The sequence below is a fragment of the Chironomus tepperi genome, unplaced genomic scaffold (genome assembly GCF_022539635.2).
Source record: "Chironomus tepperi strain 1889 unplaced genomic scaffold, CSIRO-AGI_Ctep_v1 contig_123, whole genome shotgun sequence".
Lineage (NCBI taxonomy): Eukaryota > Metazoa > Arthropoda > Insecta > Diptera > Chironomidae > Chironomus > Chironomus tepperi.
The window spans coordinates 2,184,221-2,195,763 of NW_027226245.1; the positions used below are offsets into that span (position 1 = coordinate 2,184,221).

At 32.7% G+C, this 11,543-nt stretch overlaps 2 protein-coding genes across 2 annotated transcripts; one reads left to right on the forward strand and one right to left on the reverse strand.

Moving 5' to 3' along the window:
• Positions 1–1,208: 1,208 nt before the first annotated feature.
• On the forward strand, positions 1,209–5,020 carry LOC139087483 (angiotensin-converting enzyme-like). Its single transcript, XM_070636306.1, has 5 exons — positions 1,209–1,375; positions 1,437–1,619; positions 1,718–1,968; positions 2,704–3,952; positions 4,794–5,020. Exons 1-5 carry the CDS (start codon positions 1,218–1,220, stop codon positions 4,948–4,950), a joined length of 1,998 nt encoding a protein of 665 aa, XP_070492407.1. The 5' UTR covers positions 1,209–1,217; the 3' UTR covers positions 4,951–5,020.
• Positions 5,021–5,358: 338 nt separating this feature from the next.
• Positions 5,359–11,163, reverse strand: Usp7 (Ubiquitin-specific protease 7). Its single transcript, XM_070636235.1, has 4 exons — positions 10,915–11,163; positions 10,014–10,784; positions 8,400–9,952; positions 5,359–7,977 (listed from the first exon to the last, which is right to left on the reverse strand). The coding sequence occupies exons 1-4, from the start codon at positions 10,952–10,954 to the stop codon at positions 7,117–7,119; spliced, it is 3,225 nt and encodes a 1,074-aa protein (XP_070492336.1). The 5' UTR covers positions 10,955–11,163; the 3' UTR covers positions 5,359–7,116.
• Positions 11,164–11,543: the final 380 nt, after the last annotated feature.

The following is an 11,543-nucleotide window of genomic DNA, read 5'->3' on the forward strand; positions in this document are numbered from 1 at the left end:
ATTAAATTAAATTAATTCATAAGTCATCAAATTCCAAATGACTACTAACTCTAATAGTCCGACATATTTCCCATCTCAATCAGATAACACAAAAAACCACAAAAATATCCCAAAGCAATACGTAACCACATTACAAAAATAACAAATGCATGCTGAATTCCCTTACATCACCTTATCAAAATAAATTTTTGCAGTATCACACATCAACACACCTAGACAAAATTTTTCCTAAACATGCACGAAAATTGGATCATTTCAATTACAAAAGTCACAAGAAGCTCGCTTAATCTCTTGCTGTTAGGTGTGTTTTTGTCATTGTTATCTCGTTCAATCAATGATAATCCACATAACAAATGAGCAAAATGGAAACAAATCGCTGCTATGGTGAGTAAGTATGGCAATAATCCCGAGCTGTGTATTATTGCTGTTTCGATGGGAATTATGGAGCATCTCCTAGGTATTGTTGATTTAGGATTTGGAACGGGAAGACTTAATTGTTGTTGTTTTGATGGATCTTGATGAAAACAATGTTGTGTAACTTCCTTTAAGTGTTTTAGACAGAATTGGCATCAATTTTGTTTGGATTAGGCTATAAAGTGTTGTTCTAGGTGGATCTGTACCTAATTGGTCAAGCTTTCAGTCAATTCCAAGCTTCAGGTTGCAGTAAGTCGACTCAATCCTGTCAAAATGACCAAAACCCGTCATCAAGTTGCCTTGATGTGTTGCTTACGTTTTATGTTTACGTCGCAGTGTCAATGCTGCGCAACAGAGGTGTCTTAGTGACTAATTGTTTCGCTTCAGATAACACTTATCTAATTAAAGGTATTTTCATACAAACATTCCAAAAATTAACTTAATTCCTTCATTTACCCCCCGGAATCACAACATAATAATTATAAATCCATTCCAATTCATTATCTTATCGCTCGCATGTCAGCATATTACTCGATTGTCTATTAATTTTCACCAAGCACTAAATCATAACACTGATATGAAATACTTGATCACAGTTCCTTATCAAGTCATAGATTTATATCCAAAAAAAAAGTGACTTTTTTTCCACCTACTTACCTGGACTTTTGTTGTGATAACAAACATAATTAAACAGCGATTTTCATCTGCGCAAATCACACAAAATGACTGTGTTTCTTTCCTTTCCTGATTGTAACTTTCCAAACAGACTTTTCAGTTGGCTTTTAAGTGTCGTGTTGTTAACAATGCAATGGTCATGGCTAAAAGTCCTCATTGTGAGCTTTTTATTTTGTGAAGGAACCGCAATTGATGCAGTCAAAAATTTTGAATTCTTTTTCTTGACACTCGACAAGGATTTAACTGATTATAATCATCGTGTAGCGGAATTGGCATGGGATTCATTGTGCGTTATGTCTTTGTGGACGTAAATTAATCACTTAATCGTTTCCTTTTTAACTCAACAGAATGAATCCATCAAATATTAACAAGCAGGTTGAGCTTGAGGATGTTGCTGGTGAAAGGCTGCGATTTATAAACCGGAAATGTAAGCAGATGGCAGTTATGAATGATGAATTGCTTGATACACAACGAAGGCTTTATGAGTTGATGTGCAGTGGAGTAAAGTTTGATGATCCTCTGGAGCAAAGGTTGGGATTTAATTTTTTCATGCCTGAAGCTTTATTAAAGCTTTTGGTGATGAAAGTGATCATGCTGAAGATCTTTGTTCCTTATTGTATATCCACAGAGAACTCCTAGAAACTTCAAGTCAAATCCAATACATCTACACAAACACAAAAATCTGCATTCCGAACATCATGGATATCTGTTCAAATGCAATGGATTTGTGGAACTTTACATATGTTGAAAGTGGTAATGTCTTAAAGAAGCTTTCATTCAATCGAGCTGGACAAATTGTATTTTTGGATGCAAAAGTTAGTCAAATGGAACTAAAATGCTATTCAGGAGAGCCACAGTTGGAAAAACTTATGGAAAATGGTGAGCTATAGCAGTGTTGTCCAAATTGTTGTCCGCGACACATCAGTGTGCTGTCGAAATTTGGAAATGTCATGAACTGCATGTCGTGGCATACCACCAAGGTGTGGCGTGACACAAAAAGCTTTGGACAAGGCTGACCTAAACTAGGAACTTATGGAGAAATTATTTGAGTGAAGGTTTAAAGTTGATTAATTTGTTTGGCTTCTGAATTTACCCGAGCAGCACAATGGGACGAAATCTTCTGTCACGGTGCAGTTATGGCAGCTTCAAGACTATCCTTTTACTTTTCTGCTTTGTCACGATGTCCTGTTCGGATAACTAGCTGTTGTTTAACAGGATCTACTTAACATATTGCAAGATCATCTGCTTAAGTAGGTGATACAATCCATATGGAATCCTTACATTGTCCGACTTACAATGTATCTGTTTCCAATTAACTCAAGTCAAATTGCAGCTTTGATCCAAACTAAACCATGATTCATAGAACATCAAAAACTTCAATTTTAAAATACAAATTAATTGAATGACGTCCATTGTGTATTCAACAAGCTTGACATTGAAATTCTATTCCAAAAATTTCCATTTCCACGTCATAGACACAGGCATATGGAAAAACTCACATTAAAAACAAATTAATTATTTTTAAACCTTTTTCCCCGAGCATCTATATCAAGTCTCTTGCCATAAAACTCATCACTGTCCAATTGTTTACTTTAAAACCTTTTTATTTCACAGATTATTCAGCAGTTACCCCAAAGAATACACTCGATTGTAAGCAAAATGTTGAATTGATAAATTATTGGATTTGGGAGGTATGGAGACAGTCCATTGGACCAAACATTCGAGAGCTCTATTCAAAATTGATTAAAACAATGAACAATGGTGCACAAAAGTCTGACATCTCCAATATCGGTATGATGTGGCAACATGAAATGGAGATTGATGAAGTTGAAGATTTAATGTATGATATATGGACTGAAATACAACCATTCTACAACATGTTGCATGCCTTTGTCAAATCAATACTGGAGAAAAGTTTCAAATCAATTGACAAACGTAATCAAAACATTCCAGCACATTTTCTCGGATGGAATGCAAATTGGTATCATTTATTAAAGGATTACATAGAGCCGACAATATTCAGTGACAAATGGAACATCGATGAATCATTGAGGGATCGGAAGTGGACGTCAAGTGATGCTGTTAAAAAAATTGAAGATTTTTATACCTCACTCGGACTTAGTCGAATGTCGAGGGATTTTTGGGACAAAAGTTATATATCTAGTGACATCAACATGAGTTGTCATGGAACGGCTGCAAATATGTTTAAGGATGATGATTATCGTGTTGTTGTTTGCGGCTATGAACGTCTTTATGATTTATACGTAATAACGCATGAAATGGGACATGTTGAACAATACATGATGTCACAAAATAAACTAGCACCATTCCGGACAGGTAATACAGTCATTCAAGAGACAATTGGTGATTCCGTATTTCTCGGATTCATGACGCCCATGCATTTGAATCGACTCAAGCTGATTGATGACTCAATGCTTTTTCCAACAAATCAAATTCCATCTACCTATGACCTTCATCAATTGTTGATTATGGCACTAATGAAAGTCCCAGAAATACCATTCGGATATGTTTTCGAATCATTTCGTTATGACTTATTTGCTGAACGTATTGATATGGAAAATTCAAACGATTACTTTTGGGAATTGACGAGGAAAATTCAACGTATTGAACCGCCAAATGTTGACATTAATCGTCATCAGTTGTTTGATGTTGCTGCAAAATTTCACTTTGCTGCCAATGTGCCATATGCGAGGTATTTCTTCGCTAATATTTTGCAATATCAGATTTTCAGGGGATTGTGTGAAGTTACGGTTTACGGAAAGGTGAAGGGAAACGAGACGTTGAGCATGCCACTTCATAAATGTGATATTTATGGATCACGAAGAGCTGGAAAATTGTTAAAGTAAGTTATACAAAAGCTTTTTGATGTTAATGATGTTATATTGACAGTTCCATTAGTATTGTTTTTGTATCAGCTTAGAACGGGATCATGTCTGTTTAATGTGGTTATAGACAAGTGTAGGTCAGTCATGCTACGAACAGCACATGCACTTAAAGCTACTTTACAACACTTGATGTTGATCCGCGTCCTAGTTGTGGCTCTCAGTCACTCCTTTCTTGATATGTCTTAGTTTCTAAAGTAGGCAGACCAGTGCTGTCCATATTGTGTGCCGAGGTTCTATGGTGTATCGCAGATTTGTTTTGGAATTATCATGTACCACATGTCGTGCGGTTTCGATCGTGGCCTACCACCGAGGTGTGCCGTTGCACTGACAAGACTGAACTAGTCATTAGATTGGACATGCAACCATAACTTTAGAGAGTACGTGGGTTCGATTCCCATCAGAGCTTTTCAATCATTATTCCTTAGAGAGTTGTAGATATTAAAAGGATTCGCAACGTTTCAAGCCATTTGATGACGATAAAATAAGAACTGTCGCAGCGTATCGCTATAATTAGACCGAATATCCAATAATTTTTTAAAATTGATTTCGAGAATATTTTACGTCTATAGTCCTGGAGTAATGAAATCATGTGTGGACCAACAGTTGTTCTCGCAAATGAGAATTTAATTTAGCAACTTTGTTTTCATAACTTCCATTTTTATATGATTCAGCCGCATGGATGCATCAATTTTAATTTACAAACTCAATTGATGACCTTTATAATTTTTTACGCGAAACATCCATTTAACGTAAACGATTTAATTAATTTATTCTTTTCAACTTTTACTTTTTTTCTAGGAAAGCATTGAAAAACGGAAGTGAAGCGACATTTAAAACAATTTTAAAGGATTTAACGGGAATGGAGAAAATATCAGCAGCTGCTCTGCTTGAATTTTATGAGCCATTAATTGAGTGGCTGAAAAATTATTTGAGTGTGTATAATATCGTATATTAATTTATGAAACCTATTAAATGGTTGTGTATTTAATGAAAAATATAAAAAAATTTAATAAAATATTCTTTTACCAGCCTGAAAGGAATCGATGGTTGTTTGATATGGAATGCATCAAATTTTGTAAAAATCATAAAATCCCATTCTGATCGGCACATTGCAGCAAATTTCATTATTCTTCGTTAAAACAGTCGTCATCTTGTCTTCAAGGCCTTTGTCCTAGGTAAAACACAAATTTGACTCAAAATTCGTGAATCTGTGATTCATCAATCGCTGAATCTGTAACAGAATCTGCGATGATCAAGATTATTGCAACAAATGCGATAAAGATATATTTCTGGTTGATCCTATCAGTAATGTTCTGCAATTTTTTATCAGATTTTGACTAAGCTACATTAAAATCCTAGAAACTATAGTTAAGAATATTTTATTTTTCACTTCTTCTCAATTTTTGATACAACATTAAATTCACAGGAATTCTTCTGTTCTTTACTGTGTTTTCTGTTAAAATAGGCATTTATTTTGTCAGATAAAACAAAAGCTATTTAGAATATTTTTTTTTTTTATCAATATCCTTTGCTTCTCATAATTTGATAATGAATGAAAATTTGTTATTTTTTAGGCAAAAAAGAAATAATTATTTTTTATGTATTTTTTTTTTAATTTAAATTATGTAAATGAACTCATTGATTAACGCAGTAAAAATCTGTATTTTTTAAAAATCAGAAATTAAAAAAAATTAATGTTTTTTGTTGTAACTCCACATGTCCTAGAAAATATTCACTGTCTCATTCTCGCTCACTGCTATAATTATTATTATTTTTTTTCGTTAAAATTTAATTTATCAATTTTCATCATTTTTTATATATAAAACTTTATGGATGAATGAGCTTTAAGTTCCTTTCTCATCTTCATACTGAATACTTTTAACTGACTTTGCAAAGATGATTGACGGTAATTTTAAGCTTTATTGTAATTCATTCCAGCATTTTCGGGGTTTAAGATAATATAATCAGTCAAATCGACAGGAAATTGACAGAATCAAGTTAGTTCTATGAAGCCAGAAAGGCCAACTGAATAGGATCAACTTAAATGCTAGATTATCAATAAAAATGTGCTTTAATGACGTAGGAAATAGTTCGAAATTTTTGAAATTTCATGAACTATTTTAGGGAAGCCTTGTTGATTGGAAAAAATGAACTTTTCTGGTTGATCCTATCAGTAATGAATATTTAGTAAGACTATAAATTCAATTTAACAGCTGTGATTTCTTAGATCACATTTTAGGTGCTTGAACGATCCTGACTTGAAGATGTTTATTTTGTTTCAAAGTTGTAACTGCACTGGACTTAATATTTGGATAGTTAAGTCTTATCAGCTTAATATAGGGTCACAAAAACAGACAGTCAGAACATTAAGCCTTAAGATTATCTTTACAATAGCCACAACATTAATGATCTTCAGAATGAATCCTTATTACACTAAATATTAAAATTAATCAATCACCTTCACATCACACTTATCCTTTTCAAGCACTTCTTCGTGCCTTATCTAAACTTTTAAAGACAAAAATCTTAAATCTCACCCTTCCCTTAATAAAATTATAACAATAATCTTCATAATTCTGTGTGTGTGTTTTGTTTCTTCTCGCATTATTTAACGATGTCTAATTACTCATTTATTTCACAATTCATCATTTATTCCCCGTCAAAGTTGTCACTTCATAATCATTTTCAAAAAAAAAAAAAAAATATTAAATTGAAAACAATTTTTTATCGATTTTTTTTTTCACATATTTCTTTTTTTAAAAAAAATTCTCTACAAATCCCTAATTTGATTTCTGTTCATAATAAAAAAAAGTATAAAAAAATAATAAATTGAATAATTGATTTCATTAATAACGACGAAAAGGTAGTTAATTAGAAAAAAAGGAACCGAAATTTTGGAGGGAAGTGCATGCAAATTTTTAATTTTTTCACACGCATTAAGCAGTATTCACCATGGATAATTTACGAAATGTGAAATAATAAAAATAACGAAATTAATTTAAAAAAAAAAGATTTTTTTATAATAATATAAGAAGATGCTGCTTTTTTTTTTCATTTCGGATGGTGCTTGAATGTAAAATAATTAATCATCTCCAATCGTATCCGTTTCCTTTTTTTGTGTTTAGTTGTAAATCTTGATCGACTTTTCAAAGATATTTAATTTAGTTGTTGGATAAGCGCTCTTATTTGCATGATCTAGTCCTAAAAAGCAACGTTGACCCTCTTCAGGTCCTTGGAACTTCTCCAGTACTACCTTATCGTTATCATCAACTGGATTAGCTGATTTATTTTGAATAATTGCCAATTTATATTTCTCCCACTCGTACTGTGATATACTTAATTTCTTTTGAATTCGATTTTTTACATCTTTATATGTCTCTTGATCGCATATTTTAATCAATAACGGTACACCATATGTTGTGAAGAGGTTCTTATGGAAATGAATTACCGGAACTAATGCCTCAACTTGATCATCAAGATTCATCTCATCCATTGGAATTTCTTCAATGCGCAAAAACTTTTGCGTTGATGTTTGACTTGCTGACTCGCTATAAATTTGTAATTTATCTAACGATGTCGTATCGGGTGGACTTGGCCATAGAAGCTTTGAATTGTGTTGCTCACAAATGCGCAATTGTCGGGTACTGTTCTCACTAAATTTAACAACCTTTGCTGCTTCTTCTAATAACGTCTTTACAGTTCCATTCTTGTGTGGATATAATGTCACTTCCTTCATGTCTTTCATATTCGGCAATACAAACATGCATTTAAATGGTTTCTTATCTTCCAAATCGTTGATGTTCATTGATAGTCTTTGATAGTATAAGATTCTTTTGCTATTTTTCGATTTACCTTGATGGAATAATTCCTTAAGTTGTCCATCAAATGATCCTGGAATTGCTGGACCTGGTGTATCTTTGTAGTTAATGCTCTTGAAGAATTGAATCTCATATGGATCTACATTAATTCGCTGTCCAACGGCCTACAAAAAAGATAGAGAAAATTCTTTAATAAATCAAATTATAATATGAAGTCACAAGTCAAAATTAGATCACTGAATCCACAATTAGCACTAAAATGAGCTGAGTCCAGATGCATTTTTATCAGATCAGACTTGAACGATCGAAGAAAATTTATTTTAAGAGGATATGGTTTGGCAATGATTCAGCAATTTTTTTTTTGTTGCAGCCTCTGTGTCTGATTTGTGCATCTTATTTTGAAGACACAATGTATCAAGACAAAGAAAGGATTAAAATAAATCCTGGATTAAAGTTTTAATCTTGCTGGATTAAATATCAATCCGAGTCATTTTGCGTATGATAAAATTGAGTCATAATCAAAATTAGTGATAAATTTAGAGTACTACGTCATATATCCAACAATATTAAGAATCTCAGTACATACCTTAGCCATTTGATCATAAGTAGAATTACATGATAATTCAATAGTAAATCCATTATCATTTTGAATATTTTTATCGACGAATGTAACATCAACACGATATTGTAGATCGTTATAGTAGTCAGCATATGTCGGTAGTTCCAGATTAGGTAATTTCTCACTACGTTCAAAAATTAATATTTCACCATTTTTAGCAATTGAGGATATTTGCATGTTTTGATCAACTTTTGCTTTAATTTTATAAAAATCAAGTGACGTATCTGATGGAGTTCCAATTAACTTATTTAATTCCGGTGCCAAATCTGTCAATTTTTCATCATGTACGACAATACGTGAGCCAACATATGTTAAATTTTTATTAACTGGATCATAATATTTGAAGAATACAAGAATGTGAACATTTGGTGCATATGGTGGCAATGATACACATTCATTATCGGGCGGTGGCATTTCTAAATAAACAGTCCATGGATTATGATCACGCGACAAATATGTAATTGGATTATTTAATGCATCAGGATCAGTGATGTCAACATGGAACAATCCATTGGACAATAAATTTCCAGATGCTGAATTATGATGATACATTTGTCCACCGCCATGTCCTAAATAGGAGAATGACCATAATCGCATTTTTTGTGGTGGCACCTTAAATGTATTTTGTATCAATGAGACCAAATCGTGTAATGTTGAATTCTGTTTGACTTTAAAACATCTATAATGTGCAATTTCGGGATTAAATAAGTCATTTGCATGATGACCATCAAAATAATCTTCAAGGATCACATTAACGTTAACATAATTTGATGCTTCATTACGCTCCTTTCTCTTTGCTAATTCTAAACGCTTCTCCTCATTCAACTTTTCATTCAGTTCCGATGGTATATCCTCTTCTGTGATATCCTGAAGAATTGTCTTCATACCTGACTCGCGCACATAGACTAACATATAAGCATTTGTACAGTTTCGTACATTAAGCATAAAATCGTCTTCAGTACCACCATAATTTTGATCGATTGATGCTGTTTTTGGTACGGCCGATACAACGTCATCATCAAATTTACACCAACTACCGTCACCTCGTGGATTAATAAAGACTACATAATGACCTCCATGATTATCTCCTGAATGAACAAGTACAGCATGAAGGATATAATTTGCTGGTGTCTCTTCAGGCTTCTCAAGATACTTATCCAAATTGATTTTCTCTTGAAATTCAAAACGATCGTTAAACTTGACTGAATTATTAGTCATTGGATCGTATTGAAATCTAAGCAAGTGTAAATGCAAAACGGGAGGAAATGATGCAAAAATCACACCCTTTTCGGCTTTCTGTAATCCATATTCGCCTGCATCATATTTATTCTCATCATCAAGTATTTCCGTCGATACGTAATCTTCAAAAGACTCGTATACGTTCTTCTTTCCTTTAATATTTAATTGAATATCATAAAATGTTTCTGTTTTAGTGCTCTTATAGCTGACGTGCTTGCACTTTATATACGATATCATTTTGCCAGCAAACAACTTCGGTATTGTTCCTTCAATGGAAGTTCCTGTGAACATATTAAAAAATAAATGTTATATTGCATAATAACATAAAGTTATAAATTTTACCTTTCATTTTGATCTCAAGCTTATCAAGCAGGACACGAAGAAATTCCTGAACATCATGCTGCATAAACGAATCTAATGTCTCCCAACCGAAACTCTTTGTGAGTTTTTTAGTTCCAACTGGTTTATTGGAAAATTGAAGGTCATGAAATACCCTCTGCAGAGCAAGTGCAACAGATTTACTGCTATCATCAGCCTCTGTCGGCATTTTATAGACGGCTTTTCTGAGTTCATTTGTGAAGTAGAGTGTCTGTAACAGAGAATTCATATAACACGTTGCTCCCTGATTCTTAAGGCCAACATATCCTGTTAATTTCTTTGAGTCCCAATATGCATTGTGCGGTGCCTCAGCCTGTACATGTACCTCGAGAATGATTGTATCATTCTGTATATATCCCTTCTCTGCATCCAGAATGTCGGTAAATGATTGAAATGTTGAAAATCCCCAATCATTTTCTTTATTGTAAAATACATGTTTAATTTTACGTGAAACCGGTTGTATATCCTTCTTAAAACTCAATAGACGAAGATCAGCTGTAGCTGAACAGTTCCAGTTTGAATCACACTCAGCATTACATTGAAGAAAAAATCCTAAACTTTTGTCCTTATCATTTGATGATCTTGGCATTGCCATTATTTTCCATGGCAATCCTCTCACATAATGTGCTTCCGATAGGATAGTCTCAGACATTTTACTGAAATTTTCAATTCTTAATTGAAACGTTGCTTCGCTTCGCAATTCATCCTCCATATTTTGGTCAGAGGGAGTAATATCTAGTTAATAAATGTGTAACAAAGAAAACTTTACTTTATTTCTGTTTAATAAAGGCTTATTAACGATATTATACAGTCGTTATACATTTTGCGACAGTATTTCACGTAAAATAATTAAAAATTTTCCTACCTGGAGTTTCATTTTCTTCAGTCTCCATTTTTTCAATCATTTTTTCGAGCTTTTTCCTTCTAATTCTATAAAAATTGTATGTCTCACACTACTAATTACAAGTTAATCGGTTCCGCCGTGCACAATATAGTGAAATTTGACTGGTTAATTAATTGATTTTTGCAATGTTTAATAAATTCTTTTGTCAAAAAGAAGAGAAAAATAAAAGTTGATTTTGTATTTTACTCTGACAAAAAAGCGCTTTTTAGACGCGAAGAAAGTGATGCGAAAACTTTTAACAGCTGCTAACTTCACGTGAGATGCAAAAAATCGGTATTTATTTACTCTTTATTTACGGAATTTCTATGCTTTCCTCCTGATTAATTACACTAAGTATTGTTTATTTTAGTGTCTTTTTTGTCAGCATACACAGAATTAACGGAAATCAGGAGAAAATTTTAAATTTAGTGACTTTACAAGAAAAATTTTGAATTTTTTATGACCGTTTTCTTACGCCGGCTTACTTTGATCGAAAATTTTCACTTTAATTAATTTTTAAGTGATTTTAGTCATGTATAATAACTTTTTTTAAACTTAAATTGATGATTGAATGAATTTAACATGAATGCTGAAAAATAAATTGAAATAAC